This window comes from Indicator indicator, chromosome 27 (genome assembly GCF_027791375.1).
Source record: "Indicator indicator isolate 239-I01 chromosome 27, UM_Iind_1.1, whole genome shotgun sequence".
NCBI classification, from domain to species: domain Eukaryota; kingdom Metazoa; phylum Chordata; class Aves; order Piciformes; family Indicatoridae; genus Indicator; species Indicator indicator.
Genome location: NC_072036.1, coordinates 7,754,473 through 7,776,843, shown reverse-complemented (window position 1 = coordinate 7,776,843; position 22,371 = coordinate 7,754,473). Strand labels below are relative to the sequence as shown.

The window sequence follows — 22,371 nt, the reverse complement described above, 5'->3', positions numbered from 1 at the left end:
GTAATAATAATAATGAAAAAACTAAATGCCCTGAAAGCAAGGTATTTCAGCTGGTTTTTTTCTAGGTTCTGCTACTTTCTGTTTCTCTTTCTTTTTTTTTTTCTTTCTGATCTGTTCTTTTTCTTGAAAACGAGGATGTGTCAGAAGCAGAGGCCTCAAGCGCAGTATAAAATGACCCCAGCACAAACCTCCAGCATTCCTCATCCTTCCCTCTCCGGCTGCTAGCATCAGCCAAGGCAGCACACAGGCTTGGCTGCTGCCAGCACAAGCTCCCTGGCTCTCCCAGATCCTCCTCCCACCCCACCCCACCCTCCTCCTCTTGCCAGTACAGCCAGCACTGCTGCGTGTTAGGCACGCTGCAGTTATTGGAAGTCTCAAGTACAGGAGCTGTCAGTGTGATGCTTCACTTCGGATCAGCTACTAGAGGGAAAGATGTGGGAGGGAGGGCCTTTCTTCTAAGTGTAGTGGGTTTTTTTTTTAGGATGAATTGCTCATCAGTTATTTTGTCTGAAGCATTCATACAGAAATTATTTGAAAGCCACCTGAATGATTCTTGAGGTGCTTTAAGCCCAGATAGAATTTTCTAGAGAGCATCCTGAACTACACTATCTGTGGTGGGTCTCTGTCACTGAGACACTGTCTCACAAATTCATCTTCTAACTCCCTCTTTCATGTCCATCTGCCACAGGACATTTCAAAGATGGTTTGGCTGCCATTGAGACTTGGAGATCTGATGCCACAATGAGGACTCACACACGGGGAGCCCCAAGTGTGTTTTTCATACAGGCAGTTTGCTTCGCCTTTGCCTGCGGCGCCAGGGAGGACCCAGACGTGATGGTTCCTTTTGTCAATGCCAACTATGACAGCTACCCCATGCTCTACTTCTCCAGAGGAGAGGTAGAGACCCTGCGTCTCCAGGCTGCCACCACGCACCAGCACATTGCAGCTCGTCTGCTGGAGGCAGTGCAAACAATGGTGTCCAACCCCCTGGAGTACCTTCCGCCCTGGGATCCTAAGGAGTTCAGCGCTCGGTGGAACGAAATCTACGGCAACAACCTCGGGGCGCTGGCGATGTTCTGTGTCCTCTACCCTGAAAACATCGAGGCCATCAACATGGCCAAGGATTACATGGAGAGGATGGCAGCTCAGCCTAGTTGGTAGATTTTTGTCTTTTTTGTTTTTTTTTCTAAAGGTTGTTGTTACTTGCAGTTGGGGGGAGTGAGTGGATGAGTGAATTGCTTAAATTATTTTAATTGGTCTAACGTTCACTTTAACAGCGATTAACTTGCTGAGTGCGTTTGCCCTCATCTGAACCATCAGCAACACAGAGCCTTTTACCTTCACTGGACTTAACTCTGTTGCAAATTAATGCTGAAAACAGAGAGCACAACCCTCTGTGCACCATCCTAGTAAAGTTAACCAAAAAATAATCCAAACCCAGTTCCAGTCGGAAGACAGGGTCTCATGCCTGATTTGTGGCAAGAAATGCTGAAAGTGTTAATTTTTAATCTCTTTTTTTTTTTTTTATTCCAGACTCATATTAGATCTTTTGTGTAATTCTTCCTTAAGAGAAATTCAGGAAAGACCTGAATGGAACAGATACAGATGTAGGTAGAATGAAGTAAAAAAAGAAGTGTAGACAAAAATGATCATCATAGATCAATAGATCATAGATCTATCATAGCTCTATCATAGATCTATGGTATAGATAAAAGGGACCTATGAAAAAGGGATGTTTCAATGTTGGGGTCTCCTATACCAAGTATGTAAGTGGTGAATGCCACAGAATTAGAGGAACTAAAACAAAAGAAGTAGGGGATGCAATGCTGGCATGTCACAAAAGAGAGGACACGCAGGAGTTGGGAAGAAAAGTATTGACACAACAGGATGGTGGTAATTTCCAGAATCTTCCATGGAAGCACAGCAGGACAAAGCTTCAGTCTTGCTTACCTCCAGAGGCAGTGTATGTTTCTCCTGGCACACTGGCAGAGGGACAGAGCTGTACAGAAGTGAATTCAAGGATATGTAACCATCTCCGACAGGATCTACAGACTTCTCCAAAGTCAACACATTTCTCCCTTGTGTTGTTGTTCACACTTTCTTAACATGCTTTGGGTAGTATAAACACATAGTTACATGGACATCTGTTTTAAGGGAATAAGAAAGAGGAGCAGTAATACTGAGTAGTGAGTCTTAGTTGTGTCTGTCTCAGTTTCTACATCTCACTCACTGTCTCAATAACCTCATTTCAGTTCCATGTGTCCTGTGATTCCTGCCCTGGGTTAATTGTGGTTCCTCTTTCCCTTGCCATAATGCTGTGCTTTGTCCCAGCTGACCAAATACCAATCAGAACTCAGCAGATATCCTATTTCTTCTTGGCTCTGATGATATTTCCCTCCTCTAAACTACTGTTTTTCGCAAGCAAGTATCTTGTATTATTTCAGTGAAAGAATTGCTGTGCTTTTCCCATCTTTTCAGTCTGACCTAGACATGTCATTCAGCAAACAATCAAGGTTTGGTCAAGGTTCTCCACTTTACAAAAGAAGTGGGTGCAATGTGCTTAGCAGAGGAAGTACAGGAGGAAATCAAAAACATAGGCAATAGGGCTGGGATCAGCTGCCCCTTGTACAACCTCCATCTGGCCAGCTTTTCAAATGCTGGGACACAAACATAGATCTGGTTTCCATTTTTGTTTTTCCACTGAGAACTTATGGCTGAATGCTTTCAGCATGGAGTTCATACTGTAGCTCCATCAGTGATGGCAGTAATAGAGGTCTCTCTACTTTGTCCAACAGTGATTTTGAGGAAACTGCAGGAATGTGATGTCTTTGAGGCATGCACTGCTCTGTCTGGCTTGGCTCAAATAGGTCAGAAGCTAAAGGAATGGACAGACAGATTATGTAAATCAGTTTTTCCTAAGAAACTCAACTGCAACTGCCAAACAAAGTAAAAAGATGTTACTGCACACACTTCTCTGCTTAGGGTAAGTAAGACTAGGAGGACAAACATACCGAACAGTGGGGCCTACAAGGAAGATCGAGAAGGACTATCAGGGTGTGTACTGATGGGAATGGGGAACAGTTTCAACCTTCAAGGGGATAGATTTTGATTGGACAGCAAGGAAGAAATCTGTGAGGGTGGTGAGACAGTTTGCCCAGAGAGGGTGTGGATGCCACATTCCTGCAAGTGTTCAAGAAGAGATTGGATGTGACTTTGAACAACCTGATCTAGTGGAAGGCATCCCTGACCATGGTAGTGAGGTTGGAACCAAATGATTTTTAAGGTTATTTCCAACCCAAACCATTGTATGATTCTATGAGAGCTGGGGCCTGCACTCTACTAGCAGGAGTTTAGATGTTAATGGCATCTAAAGCACTGCATCAAACTGTACATGATCTGTTCTGGCAGTGAATTTTAAAATAAATAAATAAATGCAAAATTATCCAGTCTGTTTAGGCTTGTTTAGTTTCCCTTGGACTTTGGGGAAAATAACATCCTTGGTGATGCATTATGAATACTATCCTTATTAAGTAGCTTGAGGACACAATGTGTTCTGGTCAGGAGAGTAGAAAGGAGCTAATGTTTGGAGTCTTGAATGTTAGGAGACTCATCTGCCAAATCTCATTAGGGCTTGTCCAGAGAGGTATCAGTAAGATAAGTAAATCAGAGGAACTTTTCTGTCCCTAGACTTCCTTTATAACATAAGCGCCTAGACTGCCACGTAAACTGCTCCAAAAATGGCTTTTTATCACTGACAGATTCATCAGCATGTGTTGGAAAGTTAAATCTGGCAGTCTCATAGATTCCTCATTGGCAGCTTGATTCTTTCAGCAGTATAATCTGGATTTCTTCTGACTTCTGCTGACAGGGCACTGACTCTGAAATAATCTTAGAATTGAAAACAACCAACCAAACAACCAGCACTTGGTTGAGTTTCTTCTAACTTTTGTAACATTAAGGAATGGTTTTAAACTGAGGGAGAGTAGGTTTAGACTGGATCTTAGGAAGAAGTTCTTAACTGCCAGGGTGGTGGGACTCCTTTGGCAGCCCAGGGAGGTTGTGGATGCCTCCTCCCCATGGATGTTCAAGACCAGGTTGGATGAGGCCTTGAGCAGCTGAGTCTGCTTGAGGTGTCCCTGCCTATGGCAGGGAGGTTGGAGTAGATGATCTCAAAGGTTCCCTCTGAGCTAAGCCATTCTATGAATTAGGAAAATTTAAGCCTTACCAGAAAACAGAAGTGTATTTTGGTAGTGTGTGCAGTAGTTGGATAAAATAAATACAGTTTAAATGTCACTGGTTATTTGTTCCAGAATGACAGGTGATTAAGGAGGCTGACACTTTAAATTTCATCTTTGTATTACTGAGAATGTGCAATAATCCAAATAGGATTCAATATTTCAGGACACAGTTATGAGAAAGTCTGCTGGTAATTGACCCATGCATGGAAGGGGCACTTAATGAAGCACTTTTATCTGCTCTCATCTATTACAGCAGTCATTTTATATCACATAATAAAGCACACCCTTGACTGAGTTCCCATTCATGTGGGCTAACAGAGCTTGAGCCTTTTGTCATAACAACCCACACTGATAATGGAGCATCTGTAATTGCTACATCCTGGAGTAGGTTTACATTTTAAAATAAACAAAGAGCTAATAGCTAACTATAACAACCACCCAAAATTATATGGGAACAGATAATGTTTTGGAGACTAGCAAGAGCAGGGAAATGTAGTGCATTAATATTTCACTAAAACTAGATGAGCTTTGATGGGTTTGCCTGGAAGACTTAAAAGCTGGTGGTAAATAACTCGCTTTTCCCGGGGTTTGATAGAGCTACGTGCTGGCTACAATCTTAGGGGGAGTTTGTCCTTGTATTTAAGCTGCATTATCTTACTTTCCAGAGAACAGAGGATATAGATGTGTTTTCTGGTGTTTTATCTCTGCCTGGCCTGTAGAGCACTCCCCACCAGAAGTGTGGTTTTGGCCGAGGGGCTCTATGCTCGTGATTCTTTCCATATGCTGCCTCAGCCTGTTCCTGCCCTGAGTGGAGTGATGTAATTGGAGTCACACATCATGCAGCAATAAGAGTCCAGCCAGATACTACTACGTTTTGGACAAAGCAGTGAAAATCTCACGTCTCTGCTAAGTCCACCCTACAAACAAATGCCTCAGAAGTTCACAAATTCTGCACCCTTCTCACAGCAGGAGAGACCTCCCCATCTGCAGCTGCCAGACAGGAGATTTCTGTGCCTTTATGTTTTTTTTTTTTACACATACCTGACACCCCATTTTTTAAAGACAAGTATGCTACCAATGTGCAGTAAGGTGTGGGATTTGACAGCAAGCCTGGCTCTGTGGGTTTCAGAAGGGAGATAATTGCTTTCAAGTTGATTCAGACATTCCAGGGAAATAGCAGTGAGTAAGGAGAAGCTAACAGGAGGCTTCAGCATAAGAAATCTGTAACCTCATTAACCAGCAATCCTATAGCCTGCTGTTAGTCCCTGTTCATTAAAAGTATTGGAGCATGCAATAGGACTGTTGCTGTTAGTATCCAAATAGTGCTCAATGTTGAACAGTATGGATTATAAAGTAAAAATACATAAACATAATAATTGCATGTGCAGATAAATGTAGAACTAAAATAAATTCACATGTGCCTAGCTGAAATAAAGTAAATCTCTGTGCTGACACCACAAATTTAGAACATCTGTTTGACTCCCAATAATCAGCCAGCAGTCACATTCAAAGAAAACTTAGGAGGGTTTTATAAGGCTGTGGCATAGAAGTTAGTATAAAAGAATTTGGGGGGGATGCTGAGAGGCAGGCTCCTGCAGGGAGGAAGAAAAAGAAAAGTAGGAGGATGAATTTGGTATCTGGAATATATATCATGTTAGTAACTGAAATATCAAAGCCTCCTGCTGTTTGTATCTTTTTCATATGTAGCATTTGAAAAAAACAAAAAGAAATTGTGCCTGACTATGAAATTAAATGACTAGCTGGATTTTGAAGAGTTTCTCTGTGCCTTCCTTTTCAGCTGATAGGATCTCTAGGAGACAAATTGGTACTGAAGTTCTGTGGTAGCTACAGCTCACTTTGTGGCATGCCTAGTATAGAACTTTGCTAGAAAAGAGCTAATAGAGCCAATGTGCTGAAATAATAACAGAACTAATTGCTCTGTGTGCTTAATATGCCACTGAGAACTACTAAAACAGACTCAGTTCTTGTTTATTAATGTGTCAACACAGAAGGATCATGACTGGTACTCAGAGGGAGCTCAGCATGAAAAGGGCTCTCGTGATCAAAGCCAAAAAATGGGAAGACAATCTGAAAGAAGCTTTAGAAGCAGAATGATGATTGTAGACCTGTGGGGAAACAGAATTGAAAGTAGACCATGGTTTCCAAGGGAGTAAAGTTTTAGTTGCCTCCTCAACAGTACAACCCTGCTTTTATAGTAAGCTCTTCAGACTTCTGAAAGATATCTATGTTGCCTTTTATGCAGCCCTTCAGACGTCAGCACTCCGTTGCCTGTCTTCCCATGAACTGAACTGCAGTGAGGACAAGCACAGAGTGGCTGCTGTTGAAACACGAGTGGTGAAGAGATAGGGGCAAGTTTGTCATGTTTTACCTTGGACACAGGAAACATCAGTTTTTCAAGGCCATTTCTTATTCTTAACATTTTTGTTCTTGCAAATGACTGAGCACTTAAGTTGTGCTTAGTTTTGGCAGCCAACCAGAAAAATGCAGAAAGGGTGAAAGCTGAGAGATTGTTTTGGATGAAACAGATCTTTTCATGGGTTTTTGGTTGGTTGGTTGGTTGTTTTATCTTTCCAAAACAAAAACTGGAAGATGTTGTTCCATTAGTGAAGAAAATATTTCATTTGAGCACAGGAAAACATTTTGGTTCAGAGGTTTTGTAAGAAAAATACTGAAAATTGAATCTAGTTTATAAGAGACATGGTGGTGGTCTCATTCCCCTTGCAAGGTGTATTCCTTCTTGGTATGTATACTCCTTTTGGCCACAGATGGCTATTTCTGTCCTTTGCCTGACAGGAGGTTTAAAGCTTTGTCTCCTTCCCCCAGAAGTAGGCTAAAACAACAGCAAGTGTCTGTGAAGTGCCAGGGCATTGCCATTGCTACTAGGAAGATTCTAGGATTACAGCGCTGATTTCAGGACCCCTCCCACGCCACATTTGTGTTTCACACTTGACATTCACTGTGCTTTAAATTCAACCATGCTGTTAGCTAGCTGCCGTGTCTAAGATACATTGCATGCACACGCACTGAAGGGCAGTCCTTGAACTAATGTCCACCTGTAAGCTTTTAGAAAAGAGCCCTGACTCATTGCCTTTGCATCCACCCACTGAGAGAGAGATGTTCAGCACTGGGGAGTGAGTACTGGCCTGTTTCTTGCAGTCATTAGCTTTGTTTGCCCTCAGTCTTCAAGAGTCACTCAGCAGTAAGTAATTTGTCATGGGAAAGTTTGGAGCATTAAACTCCAGGATGTGGATTACTTGTGTAATATAGATGTCAGGATGTGCTTAATGCTTCATTTTGCATGCAGTGATGCTGTGTTAACACAGAGGAGAGAAATCAGATCTCACACTGCCTGGAAGGGTGCTCTGTTTGTCAGGTTAGAGCCTGTTATTTTCCTTTTTTACTTTGTTATTAAGAACTGTACACAAAGTGAAGGGAAGGTGACATTCAGGGAACTCACTTAAGCAGGAGAGTTTGATTTAAATCCTGCCTTGAGCTGGGCACACAGTAGGTTTTCCCTCTTGGCTTATATTTCTTAGAGAAATGCCAATACTTCTGGTTTCATTAAGGAAGTAGTTATTAGTAGAGAGCAGTAAGAGAAAAATACAGCAAGCCCTTTCTACTGAGGAAAGAGACATTAGTGGCTTTAGGAGTGTTGTCAAAAATGGAGAGGTTGTGATAATTGTGCCATAATTTTTCTTGGTTTTGATGGTGGTGTTGATTTTTAATTCCCATCCAAAATGTTATACAAAATTATAACGTCATTAAGGTTGGAAAAGACCTCTAAGATCATCAAGTCCAACCATCAACCCCCCACCACCACCACCACCTCCTGAAGTGCCACACATGACTTTAGATGCTTAACTGCATTTAGTGATGGTGGTCTAAGCCTTGGACAGTGCAGTGCATGTGTGATGGTTCTTGGCATCTGAAGAACTCAGACTGACAACTGAAGAACTCAGTCTTAACCTCCCCTCTCTTCAGATCCATTGTAGAAGGTGGTCAATCTAAAGCAGATAATCACATTGCACCATGCTCAAATTCTCAGCACATGTAGGAAAAGCCATGAATTCTTAGCCATGAATACCAACATTATCCATGGGCCCTTTATCTCTCCAATTTATTAATGGAGGATTTATACTAAATTTTAAATGTTTAATATAAAGTAACAAAAATATTTTATATGACACACATGAAGAGAACTTAAAAGCACACTCCACCCAGGCTTTGTTTTTTTATGGAGCTTCACCACTGGGCAGCAATCAGGTTCAGTGCTTTTTGCTCTTCTATAAACCTTCCCAAGTTTCCAGATGAGGACCTCTTCCAAACACAGATATGGGTGTAAGTGGAAAAAAAAAAAAATCACCTTCTTTTGTACTATCTGTGGGGATGCACTTATGATTTAGCTTTTGTTTCAAAACATGGTTTAGAATTTCTGGACCAGTTGCCTGTGCTGAAAGTGCTTAGGTTTGCAACTAAGTAATGGCTCTATATTTAAAATATCTTAGATATATTTATTTAGTTTGGGTTCTCTTTTGTAACATCAGATACCTTTAAAAGATTAAAGAAGCTAATGCAACATTGAGGTAAAGGTTTCTTGCTGCCTTCAGATACAGTTAATTGCTTAGCTGAGGTTCATACTATCTGATGTGAAGTTTTATTTCCTGAGAGGCTTGGAGAATAGCAGGTCTCCAGTGCTTGGCATGGGCATGTTTTCACCCATCTTTGTTTGTGTAAAGACATACTGTTTTTCTTTACTGTTTCAGAGCACTGTAGTTAATAGATAGCCCTGGAAACTCTTTTTTTTTTTTTTTTTCACCCAGTATGTTCAGTGCAGGCCTACGGTACCAGGCTTTCCCACGGTTTATCAGCCAGGCTGTTTACCAGATGTGACACTGGAGATCCATGTGAAAAATGAGGGTGTAATTTAGATACAAAAAGCATTTAGTGCTTGCTACTTGACCATTCTTCTTGTGAATCATGTTCCACATTGTTTGGTGTACATTGTTCAGTTCCAAAATACAGCTAATGGAGGTGCACCGATTTATATCACCTAAAGAGTTACTGCTTCAAGAGAGCTTCCTTTTATGAACAGATGTTGACCATGGGTTTGTATGTTCAGAAATTAGGATCTTTAAATCATCATCTTTTAATTTTCTCTTCTGTGCATCTCCTGCCTTAAATCCCATCCAAGACTTACTGTACAGCATTACAGTTTCAGGGAAGGTGTGACAAAAGCACCTTGCCCAACCTGAGGTGGGTAACTATGCCAGTATGTAGGCTTAGGATGCCTAACATACGTTTTTTTTTACACTGAAGGGTTGGGAGGGTGTTTTTGAAGGAGTCAACCATCTAAATGCAGTGAGGGTCTCTTCAGGTTGGAGGAGCCTGAGGGGTGTCCTCATTCATGTTTATAAAGTTGTGAAGGGCAACATCGGGAGGACAGAGCCAGGCTCAGCTCAGTGATGTCCAGTGATAGGACAAGGGGCAATGGGGGTAAGCTGGAGCAGAAGAGGCTCCATGTGAACATACAGAAAAACTTTTTCATTGTGAGGGTGACAGAGCCCTGGAGCAGGCTGTCCAGAAAGGTTGTGAAGTCTCCCTCTCTGGAGACATCCAAAATGCACCTCGATGTATTCCTGTGTGTCCTAGGTGATCCTGCTCTGGCAGGATGATCTTTCAAGGTCCCTCCCTACCAACCCCTAACATTCTGTGGTTCTGTGATTTAGCACTTCCTGTGTAGAAGAGTGCTTTCTGTTTCAACTAAAGTGCCACACAGTCTAATGTGCATTCCCATACTATAGAATTTAATGCACTATTGCATTTGAAGCTTCATCATCTCTACTTGTATCCTTGAATGCATTTGGGAGATGAAGAAACGGCATAGTGAATTATTTTATTGTACTTGCTTTAAAGTCTTATAGTCACCTTTAAGGAATTTATCAACATTGGGCTCCTTTGAGAAAGAAAAAGATTGTTGGAGGAGTATAAACCATGGGATGTTACTTGCTCACAAAAATGGTGTGAATCTTGCTTCAGATAAATAGATCCCATTTCTGTTCTATCAATATTCTGCATATCTGTTTCTCTGAGCAAAGCCCTGAATGTTGCAACACTTAACAACTTAATCTTTCTAACAAAATTAATGAGCTTTGAAGGTTAATATTGTCCATGCCTAAGGCAGGGAAAACAGTGGTCTCAGAGATGTGGTAAGTAGCTTAGTACTGTGTTAAAATTCATCATGAGCTGCCTGACTTCACCGAGACATTAAGTCATACACAGCTCACAGTATGGCAACAGAGAAGAATCAGTAGGTGAAACTCAATTAATAGACATTTTTCTTTGTTGACAGGCTGGTGAAGGATGCCCCATGGGATGAGGTTCCTCTTGCTCACTCCTTAATTGGTTTTGCCACTGCATATGACTTCCTGTACAGCTACCTTAGCAAGACTCAACAGGAGAGATTTCTTGAGGTAATTGCCAATGCCTCCGGATATATGTACGAAACATCATACAGACGTGGATGGGGCTTCCAGTACCTCCACAACCACCAGCCTACCAACTGTGTGGCCCTGCTGGCTGGAAGCCTGGTTCTGATGAATCAAGGTATGTTCTAAACCATAGGAATGTTTTTCTGAAGTGTATCAACTCAATCAGCCATTTATGCAGCAGAGTTCAGGAACTGATAGAAATGCTACTGAGAGTACAGCAGGATTAGGTTTGGTCTTTTGCTGCTGTGTATTTACTGAACAGAGTAAAACTCTGGGGGCAGGTATACAAGGTATATATGCATATATACCTGTGTATATAGATTTAGCTATCTAAATCATAGAATGGCTTAGGTTGGAAGGGACCTTGATGATCATCTACTCCAACCTCCCTGCCATGGGCAGGGACACCTCTCAGCTAGACTGAGGCCTCATCCCACCTGGTCTTGAACAGCCTCAGGGAGAAGGCATCCACAGCCTCCCCGAGCAAACTATTCCAGAGTATCACCATCCTTGTACTGAAGTTCTTCCTAAGATCCATTCTAAACTTATCTCCCTCAGCTTAAAACTATTCCCCCTTGTCCTGTCTCTAGACACCCTTATAAAAAGTCCCTCTCCACCTTCCTGTAGGATCCCTTCAGGTATTGGGAGGCAGCTCTAAGGTGCCCCCAAAGTCTTGTCCTCTGTAGGCTGAACAACCCCAGCTGCCTCAGCCTATCCTCATAGCAGAGGTGTTCCAGCCCTTGGATCATCTTACTGATCATCTTAAATGAATCTGAAATTCTTACCTCACTGTTTGTAAGAATTAAAACTCCTCATGTGTACCCTGTCCAGTCCAGATTTCCAGACAAGGTCTTTCAGAGTAGAGAATCAGTAAAGAGCGATTTGGCACATGGTCTCCTCACACATTGTTGTACAATAAATATGAAAGTGTCAGTAGAATGGAGCATGTGTCAAAACAGAGCATGTGTTAGTAGAATACCAGTTAACTGCAGCTCAGAAGTAAACTTCTTTGTATTTTTAAACTCTGAGGATCTCCTTACCGGGCTGGTGATCAGTGAAAACTGACCGGGCAAAATATCTGCATTGTGGGAGCCCTCTAGTGGGAACCAAACTTTGTTTTCCTAAAGCTTTAACTGGAAATGCAATAAAGAGTCTTGGCCTGGCTCTTCCTTTTGTGCATGTCCTGAATGCATTAAGGACATTTCCCTTTTAAGATGGAAAGCATAATCCCAATGTTATTAGCAAAAGGATCATAGTGTCATAGAATGGTTTGGGTTGGAAGGGACCTCCAAAAGTCCTCAAGTCCAACCCTCTGCAGTGAGCAGGGACATCCTCCATTAGATAGGTTGCCCAGAGCCCTGTCAAGCCAGACCTCTTCCTTGCTCATGTGACCTTGCTTTGCTGTGTTTAAATACCTGGTTTATTTTTCACCCTAGAACTGCAGAGAGGCTGCAGTGCTGGCTCATGTATTAGAGCCCTGGATTGCAGATTCCTTGCTGCAAAGGATCTCACTGTGGGAGTACAGATAACATAATCTATGGTGTCGTTGTAGTTAGGTTTGCCAACATCTTTTTCTTCCAGGCTACCTTCAGGAAGCTTACTTGTGGACAAAGCAAGTGTTAGCCATCATGGAGAAGTCAGTAGTCCTGCTGCAGGAGGTGACAGATGGCTCCCTCTACGAAGGGGTGGCTTATGGCAGTTACACAACCAGATCGCTCTTCCAGTACATGTTTCTTGTCCAAAGGCACTTTGATATCAATCACTTCAGCCACCCCTGGCTCAAGCAGCACTTTGCATTTATGTACAGGACTGTCCTGCCAGGTAAGTCATATGGGTGAATGAAGATGAATCTTACAGAACCATAGCATTGTTTTGATTGCAAAAGACCTCTGAGATCAAGTCTGACCTACCACCACCATGGCAGCAGTAGATTTCATACTTGAAGTAGGCCATTTTTAAATAACTTGGTGGTTGTTTTTTTTTAATAATCTTTTCCTTGGATTTTACCTTCCTCATCCACTGAAACAATAACATCCTTGTTTATCACTGCTTATTGGAAATCATTGTTTATTAAACTGACTTTTAAAAGCAGTCAAAAGATAGGAACAATATTTGGGAGAAAAAGCAATCATTTAGAATTTGATTTCTGGTTCTCAGAGTTTGAAACAGACCTGTTTCTGGGGTTTTCCGTGAGAAAAAAACCATATTCTTTGAGATTCCTGATGTTTTTTTTTCCTTTTCCAAAAATCATCACACTTAAATAGTAAGTGAAAGGAACAGAAGATGATGATACTAGGGTAAACGTATCAGCAAAGCGTAGGAGAGTTTTACAGGATCACCAGTTTTCCCCAAACACACTGAAATAATAGATTTTAATCCCATTTTAATTAAAATATTTTTTCAGATGGAAAATATAATTGACTCAAATGATAAACTTCTCTGTGCAGGGGTACATGAACCATTCTGTTTTTAAAATGTGAGAGTTAAGCAGAAATACCTGATGTCATTAAGGGGGGTCAATTCTGCAGACTCTTTGATGTTTGCATCCTTTTGCTGGTCTCTGTCTGGTCCCTCAGACTGTGTTTTAGCATCTCTGATTTGAAGCCCTTGTTGTGACTGAAAGATGGAGATGTACAAACATGAAGTGACTTACAAGTTAATAAATATTGCTGACTCCTTCTAGCTTTCAAAAGAGATGGAGTTTCAGGCAGCTTTTCAAGTTTTCAGTGATGGTTTTCTGTTATTTATTTGCAGGACAATTCATTAGGACCTTACAATGTTCAAATTCCTGATGGAAAAGACAGTAAAAACTTTTTTTGCTTTAAGAACCTCAGCTCTAGCCATGTATGTAAGGGGCTGAGAGCAGCTTTGACATGATTCTGACTCCATGTGAGTCCTTGGCATATACTGGGAAGAGGTTACTCAGGGCAAAATGAACTCATGCTAGCTGTTTCAGGGTGAAGCTTGAAGCTGCTGCTGCTGCTGATTATTAAAAATAATAACAATAATAATTTTTAAATTATTACTATTATTTTCCTTGGGGAAAACTCTGGTTTCTTGCTTTAAAGAGTTCAGACTGACATAGAAAAAAGTGAAAGCTGTAAAGAGAAAGTTACCTTTGCCAGGTCTGAGTGGTGAGAGGAAGTAGCTGGGACATTGCTTCTTAATTTTTTGTAGTATTTTGACTGTGTGTAGCCCACAACTGAAGAAGAAAGGTGAGTATTCACCTTAGCTACAGCAGAAGGAAGCAGCCCCTGTGTAACCTGGTTATGGCTCCTTTACAAGTAGGTCTGTAATCATCTGCCAAGGCTGTTCCTCTTTGTGCCTGTTGGTACTGCTTGGCTTTGCTGTCGTGCTCCACAAATGCATCTTTGTACGTTTCTTTGTCCCTTCTTACATTTCTTTTCACTTTCTCCCAAGGGTTTCAGAGAACTGTAGCCATTGCAGATTCCAACTATAACTGGTTCTACGGGCCAGAGAGCCAGCTGGTGTTTCTGGACAAATTTGTCATGCGCAACGGCAGCGGGAACTGGCTGGCAGAGCAGATCAGAAGGAACCGAGTGGTGGAGGGCCCAGGGACACCATCCAAAGGGCAGAGGTGGTGCACCCTCCACACTGAATTTCTCTGGTATGAAAGGGAATGAGTGGGCTCAAAAGGAACCTGACAGCTGTTTGCTATTAGTGGCAATTCATTATCATCAGATTTGTCCTGTAGAAGCAGAGGTCAGGCTAGCCCTGTCAAACCCAGAGAGTCAGCTGGCTCCCAAGAACTTCATCACTTGGTAGAGATGCACAAAATATATTCATAGAATCATAGAATGGTAGAGGTTGGAAGGGACCTCGGGAGATCATCTAGTTCAACCCCCTGCTAATGCAGGTATGCCTACAACAGGTTGCACAGGAGAAAGAAAAAGGAGAATCCACAACCTCTGGGCAGCCTGGTCCAGTCCTACAGGGACCACCTTGGTGTGGTTCTACATCTGCTTTTGTGTTTTCCTTTCATGGTCTATTGCTTTCATAAAGTACAAGCAGTTCCAAAAGGGCTGAAAATTCGCCTGCATGCACCCTTCAGTTTATTTTGTCTGTTTGAACAGATTTTAATCCTGTTGTCTCCTTCAACAATTACTTAGGTGAATATTTAAAGCATAATTTTCTTTTTAAAGCTGCAAGTAATAATAAAAACGTTCTTTAAAAAGCTAAAGTCATGTAGGTGGTAAGGCTGCTGTTAGTTGGTTTTGCACAGTAATTTGCAAGTTGTGCTTAGAAAAAAATCCTGAGAGATCTATGTTTTCTATGCAATTTACAGCTCTGCAGATAATCTGCTCCTCTTGGTTAAGTAATCAGTAAGAGGTGCAAACACTGACTTCTAGTGCAAAATGGTGTCTACAGCCTGGTCCTGATGTGCATTTCTTTAGGATTTATATTGCAATAGCTTTGTAATGTAAACCAAAATGTGGCTATTTTGGAATTAGTGGTACTCCTCTTCTTGGACTGTAGAAGGATTGCTTGCTTTAGAAGTAGAGCAGATGCTTTCAGCTGTTACTCTCTAAAAAGCAGGCAGCAAATGTGTATAGGGTTTAGTATGTTAAAGATCATTACAACTTCACTCAGGAAACATACATGGGGGTTTATATTGTTAGCTTGCTCCTTGGTGTAAATAGCGAATAGCTTTTTGAGTTTTTGAGAGACTGATCATGGAATCACTCAACTGCTGTTAAGCCTGTTGTCCTTGTCTTTATTGGCAGGTATGATGCAAGTTTGCGTTCCGTACCTCCACCAGACTATGGGGTTCCTAAGCTGCATTATTTTGAGGACTGGGGAGTGGTGACCTATGGAAGTGCTTTGCCAGCTGAAATCAACAGGCCTTTCCTTTCCTTCAAGTCAGGAAAGCTGGGAGGACGTGCAATATATGATATTGTTCATAAGAACAAGTACAAAGAGTGGATCAAGGGCTGGAGGAACTTCAATGCTGGCCACGAACACCCGGACCAGAACTCCTTCACTTTTGCTCCCAATGGTGTACCTTTCATAACAGAAGCTCTGTATGGGCCAAAATATACTTTTTTTAATAATGTGTTGATGTTTTCCCCTGCCGTGTCCAAGAGCTGCTTCTCCCCATGGGAAGGGCAGATTACAGAAGACTGTTCCTCAAAGTGGCTTAAATACAAACACGACTTGGCTGGTGACTGTCAGGGACGAGTGGTTGCTGCCATGGAGAGAAGCGGAGTGGTTTTTATCAGGGGAGAAGGAGTGGGTGCATACAACCCTAAACTGAAGCTGAGAAAACTGCAAAGAAACCTCATACTTCTCCATCCCCAGCTTCTCCTGCTAGTGGACCAAATCCTCCTAGAAGACGACAGCCCTCTAGAGGCAGCGACCAGTTTCTTCCACAATGTGGATGTGCCTTTTGAGGAGACGGTTGTGGACGATGTCCATGGGGCCTTTATTCGGCACCGGGATGGGATCTATAAGATGTACTGGATGGATGACACCGGCCGCAGCGAGAAGGCCACCATCGCCTCCAGGATGTACCCCCGAGGCTACCCCTACAACGGGACAAACTACGTGAATGTAACCACCATCCTGCGGCACCCTGTCACCAGGGCCATTTACCTTTTCATTGGGCCCTCCGTCGACGTGCAGAGCTTCACTGCCCGGGGAGATTCTCCGCAGCTGGATGTTTTTGTCACCACCGGGGAGCACGCCTACGCCGTCTACCTGGGGCCCGTCGAGGACAGGTCCCGCTCTGCCTTTGCACAGGTTATTGCAGACCGCCAGAAAATTGTCTTTGACCGAGCCTCTGCCGTTAGGAGCTCCACGGTGCCAGAAGTGAAGGACTACTTAGGGATTGTGGAGAGGAACCTGCAGCATTTTAAGCCGGTTTTCCAGCAGCTTGAGAAGCAGATCTTATCTCGTGTGCGCAACACAGCTAGCTTTAGGAAGACTGCTGAGCGCCTGCTGAGGTTCTCCGATAAGAGACAAACGGAGGAGGCCATCGATAGGATATTTGCAATCTCACAGAGGCAGCAGCAGCAGCACGGCAGAGCAAAGAAAAACAGAAAAGTAGCCAAAGGCTACAAATTTGTCGATGCCGTGCCTGACATATTTGCACAAATTGAGGTAAACGAAAGAAGAGTGCGGCAGAAGGCGCAGACTCAAGCACAGAAAGAGTTACCTGTAGATGAAGATGAGGAAATGAAAGATCTTCTGGATTTTGCAGATATCACTTACGTGAAGCACAAAACTGGGCTGTCAGTCAAGGGCCGGTCAGGGCTGGCACAGATGGTGACGACTGCTCGAAGCAGTGCCCCATCGATATCAGCTTCCTATACTCGCCTCTTTCTGATTCTCAACATTGCTATTTTTTTTGTCATGTTAGCAATGCAGCTCATGTATTTTCAGAAGGCCAAGAGACTGCACGGCCAACGATGTCTGTATGCAATCCTTTTAGTAGACAGCTGTATATTATTGTGGCTGTATTCCTCCTGTTCTCAGTCACAATGTTAGCGGAAGACCTCTACTAGTCGACCAGTTTATGGTCATATATGTCTATGCAAAATCATTAACCCTAATAGGGCCAAAGTTTTATCTTCTTTTTTTTTTTTTTTTTTTTGTCTTGTCTCTGAAACATTCCAAAAACAGCTTGGGGAAGATTGGTTTCAGATCAGAAGGAATAGAAACATAGAGCAGGCAATGAATAGCTCAGAAAACTAAGTACTTAATAAGTACTCCTCCTTTGTGATTTGAGTTGGGCTTCACATCTGAGGGAACGTTGTACTTTGTTCAAAAGAGGTGAGTAATGTAAAGTTGTGATTCATTTTTTGGTGAGAAGAGCCCTCTGAGTAGATTTGTTTCTAAGGGCTTGCTTTTTTATACAGAAGTGAGCTTGCATTTGGGGAGTTTTTATTTCAGGCTGCTAGGGACGTCTCTGGACATTCTCTTAAGAAAAGGACATTCAATCACAAGTATGCAAGGCAGATCTTAGCAATAGACTTAATTTCTCTCTGCCAAACCAAAGAATGCTTCAATATGGGACACTCCTGTGTCATTATTGCCAGCCCTTACATCATGTCATCTCTTCCATGCTTTATAACGTGGCACGACAGGAAATGGTGATCATGTCAGTATTTGCCAAATGAGAGGCACACTGCCCAGCAGGCAATAGCAGAAGGCAAAAATTAGGCTATCAAAGTATAAAGAACACAATTCTCAGGAAAAAAACATCTTTATCTTTCAGTCAAGTGTAGATAGGAAAAGGATGAATGCTATAGGGTCTGTTCTAAATATTACAAGGCAGAGGTCCACAAAAGTTTTCTGTAGTTTGAAGCACACCTTAGTAGAGAAATTGATGTCCTAGATCACTGTCCTTCATATGCAATTGTAAAATACAAACAAAAAAACCAAAGCAATCCTGTGGTAACCTCAGCAATTGCCAGTAATGGAAAAAGAGGTATTAAGAAAGTATTTAATGTCTTTGTCCTGTTCACATGGCTAGAAACAGAGGACAGTTAAAATTGTATGAACAGTCTGTTCTCTATAAAGCACCAGCAAGGGTTCTGCAAGCTCTTGGTGGCCTTGGGTGAATTATTTGGAGATTAGTGGTGAATGGAATCATGTGGTTTATGACAAAAATAAGTATGATGTTTCCACATATATCCCCTTCTGTTCATTAAACTGATTGCAAAAAATGGTAACTATTTGAGTGAGGGGAAGCTCAATGGAATTGGGTGTATCTGTATGTCTTACAGAAAAACCGTTCTTCCAGTACATTTTCTAAATAAAAACATTAGAATGGTCTCTGTGCAAAAGCTGTTGTCTTTGATTAGTAGATTTCCCCCAAGAATTACAGTAATGATGTTCATCAGCACTTTGTTCAGACCACAAACCTTTGTCTAGTGCTGGGTCAAAGGTTGGACTAGATGATCTCGAAGGTCTCTTCCAACCAAATGTATTCAGTGATTCTGTCTCGTCTTCCTTACAAGCCATTTAGGTATCTGTTATCTGCTTTGCTGCTGTTAAGCCTTCTGCAAATGTATGTGTTGAAATGTGATGAGCTTTCCACATCTAAACAACCTTCAGTGAACAGAGCATTTTCACTAGGATACAGCTACTGAGCCACTTCTGAGCACTGTATTCACATACAGAAACCCTGCTGCAGTCTCAGTGGGAGACCAGACTCATTTCAGCATGAAGTGGGAATCCAAGGCTTTTCCAGCCTGTGCTAGGTTTCTATCCCATAAGGTTTATGAGTTATTGCATATGACTTGCCATTACTGGCCACTCTGAACTCCACTTACAAAGTACAGAACATACTTGGTAGCCTATGAACAGACAGCATTAGGCCACACACATAGGAGTGGAACAGAATCAAATCTCAGCTATTCAGCAGTTCCAAGACAGCAAGATGTGATGGCATAACCTGAAGAAAGCAAGGAGGCATGAAATGCAAAACATTTATACAGAGTATAGAAATATTTGGAGTTTACTGTGCTTACATTTGTACAGTAATCTTATGGCATTTACCACACAGTAAATGAAGAACTGAGCTTTGTTTATAAAACAACTTAGTTGACTACCCAGGGTGATTGATCTGATTACAAATGAGTGATCTGCCTCACTGAGGCTCCATAATTTCATCATACAACCTAACAGCTTCAACCTTTCCGATCCTATGAAGCTACATATATTTTCTAAAAAAACTCACTAAATGCTTTTCACTTCATCCACAGCCAACACTTAAAGAACCACACAAACATATCTATGGCACATGCAGACTGTAGATTAATGCAGGCTGACCTGTAAAGCCCTCATGCTGCTGGTTGCTGTAGGACACTTGGACTGGGTTACAGAACCCTCCTTGTGCAGGAATGAGAGCTGTATTGGGACAGTAGTGTTAAGGAGCATCAGTAAATACCAGCAAGAGAAGATGTGTGGCTTGTGTGGCTGTACCACTTCTCACCCATCTTCCTTCAGAGCTATGTTTAGTTTTGCAGACCTGATTCTTTCCTAACCACTAGAATCTGTTTTCAGCCCAAAACTGCTAATAAATGTAATGCCTTAAAATAGCAATGTAATGTACACAAATGCCTGTCAGCTGTGCATTCCCTGTCACATTGCTACTTCTCAGGCTGCTGCTCTGCTAAGAATTAGTACTGCTGCTGATTTATGTGGTGCCACTGAGTTGTGTAACAGTTCACAAACGTGTCAGAAGACTGCTGCAACCCTGGAGGCAGAAAACTTCCTCTATTTCACAAGTTGGGGCAATGGGCCTCCAGGGCAGGTCAGTCCACCTGGAGGGAGGGTGCAGATCTGCTTGTGGGTAAGCATTAATTGCACCATGGAACGAGACAAAAGGTGTTACAAGAACTTTCCTAGAATAGAAGGATTTCCCTGTAAGTCATTCTGAACTGGGCAGTGAGAAATGCAGCTCATTGTACTTTACAAAAAGTAGACCAGTGCTGAGGTTCTCTTTTTCATTGCACCTGGGGATGTACATGATTTTAAATTAATGATGGTAAAAGGAAGTTGAGCTTGATAAGATTAATGACAGGCAATCTGGGACAGGATGGATCGTGGTCAGAGCAGCTGGAATGATTTGTAGTCTTCTTCTATTCTGAACAAATAGCAAATGTCCCAGAAAAAAAAAAAAAAAAGTTAATACCCTATTGTAAGAACTTACAAACATGACTAAAGCAAGATCTGCTCAATATGTACTGGCAGAACCCTCCAGCACTGATGCAGGCATGCACACATACAAACTGCATTTCATACCAGTATTATACATTTGCTACAGCCACAGGACTACTTAGACTACAGCTTTTTCCACCCAGAAGTCATTCAGTTGCAAATGAAAGCATAGAAATTAAAACATCAAAGAGAAACTTAAGAGAGCCTCTAACAAGTCCATTTGTTTTCAGCTGATCCCTTCATTTTAATAAAGAGGGTTTCAGAATGAAAATATGTTTCAAATAACATCATAATTTTGTTCTAAAAATGTCCTTTTGAGGGTTTGGTTTTGTTTTGTTTTCATGCTGGCATTATTTTCATTCCCTTTGGAAAGCATGAAATGTAATGGAAATGAATGCAAAACCAACCAGATCTGGGTTCTTTAACAGAAAACTATTTCTCTGAACGCTTTCCAGTTAATGCTTTACAGCTGCTGCGGCGAGACAAGTGTTAATTCAAAGGGCAAGAAAGAACTGCCCTGGGAGAACAATGCTCTGAGGTGAACAGGACGCCAAAAGCAGCCAGGCCCCCACCCCTGCACCTCCAGGTCTCCTGCCTGGGACCCTCTGCAACCCCTCAACCCCATGTCTACCCACAGACAGACCTCATCCAGCACATCACTGCTTCCTGCTTGACTCCCAGCCCAGCTACTCCCCCTCTTCCCAACCAGGGTAGTCTCTCTTCCCTCTCCTACCTCTTTCTGGGACTGTTTACTGGAAATCTGTTTGCTTGGAGGGGAGGGTTGATCCTTTTCACATAGAGCTCACCTCCCTTTTCCCAGAAAGCTTGTTCCTGACATACTTTATTACAGATAAATAAAGCCCTGCTAAAATGAGGCTCAGAAGGTGTGGTACCAGGGGTTCTCAGCTGTGCCCCCTCCCCTGTGTGTGGTCATTATCTGCTCCAGAGGGCTGCTGCTGGCTGAGGCTCCCTTGTTAAAGCAGTGCTCAGAGGCAGCCCTTGTCCCCATCTCTGTCATGGGCTGCCTTTGCAGCTTCTCTTATTTCTGCCATCCCCACATCTCGTAAGACTTCTTCAGGTACAGTGAACTGTGGTTTCAAGGTAAGCTCACTATTGCCTCTAGCTGCCTCTGCTTGGCAATAACACACAGTAATGCTGGATAGTTACAACAACCATCTGCTTTAACAAACTCTGCTAAGGTGGATGAGTTCCTATGTGATCTGGTATAGGTGATCCTGCTCTAGCAGGGGGGTTGGACTAGATGATCTCTTGAGGTCCCTTCCAGCCCCTAACATTCTGTGATTCTGTGAAGGCTGCCTGACCAGAAAGCACTGCTTCATGCAAGAGATAGGGGATACTGACTCTAAAATTAAGGGATTGTGGCAGAAAAGATGACCATGACAACCAGCTCCCTGGCTGGCTGCTTATCTTGGTGTCACCAAGCACTGACATGACCAAACTGTCACCTCAGACATCTTCAGCTACATGGCTGCAAGCAAGCACCAAAGCTTCAATCTCCTTAATTCACCTCATTGAGATTCAGATGTGACAATTAGCTAAGAGCCTGGTTGAACCTCCTCATTGCCTGAATGAAACCTACAAGCTCTGGGAGCAAAGGTTTTCATAGTCAGCTCAGCTTAGTAAACCCAGAAATCTCTTCCAGATATGAAGAGGGGGTCCAAAGTTTGTTTCCTAGCAAATGGTGCTCTGGTAGCTGGGGCATCAGCAGGAACAACTTGCCTGGGTCATTGCTACATGTGCACTGGCTAATTTCCTGTAAGTACTTGGAAAAGATTAATTGATTAGGTGCAAAAATTAAAATGATTACAGCAGAACTTTTTTCCATAAGAGAACAAGCCACATTGTATTGCTAATCAAAAGGCAGGATGAAAAACTGCACAGCTCTGGGTGGATTTCTCGCTTTTTTTTTTCACACT

At 42.3% G+C, this 22,371-nt stretch overlaps 1 protein-coding gene across 3 annotated transcripts; it reads left to right on the top strand.

The window, feature by feature from the left end:
- Positions 1-726: 726 nt before the first annotated feature.
- On the top strand, positions 727-17,254 carry DSE (dermatan sulfate epimerase). 3 transcript variants are annotated; one of them, XM_054393138.1, is made up of 5 exons: positions 727-1,157; positions 10,609-10,862; positions 12,329-12,568; positions 14,168-14,375; positions 15,493-17,254. In XM_054393138.1, exons 1-5 carry the CDS (start codon positions 742-744, stop codon positions 17,252-17,254), a joined length of 2,880 nt encoding a protein of 959 aa, XP_054249113.1. In that variant the 5' UTR covers positions 727-741. The 3 variants fall into 3 exon arrangements, with proteins under 3 accessions (XP_054249113.1, XP_054249112.1, XP_054249114.1); XM_054393137.1 differs by having other exon boundaries at positions 742-1,157; positions 12,344-12,568; XM_054393139.1 differs by lacking the exons at positions 727-1,157; positions 12,329-12,568; positions 14,168-14,375 and having other exon boundaries at positions 10,780-10,862.
- The last annotated feature ends 5,117 nt before the right edge of the window (positions 17,255-22,371 follow it).

What these genes read in the sequence shown, in the direction of transcription:
- DSE (XM_054393138.1), top strand. Translation starts at nt 742, where the DNA reads ATGAGGACTCACACACGGGGAGCCCCAAGTGTGTTTTTCATACAGGCA. An exon ending in ATGGCAGCTCAGCCTAGTTG is followed by an intron (nt 1,158 to 10,608) that starts GTAGATTTTTGT and finishes CTTTGTTGACAG; the next exon opens with GCTGGTGAAGGATGCCCCAT. An exon ending in CTCCACACTGAATTTCTCTG is followed by an intron (nt 14,376 to 15,492) that starts GTATGAAAGGGA and finishes CTTTATTGGCAG; the next exon opens with GTATGATGCAAGTTTGCGTT.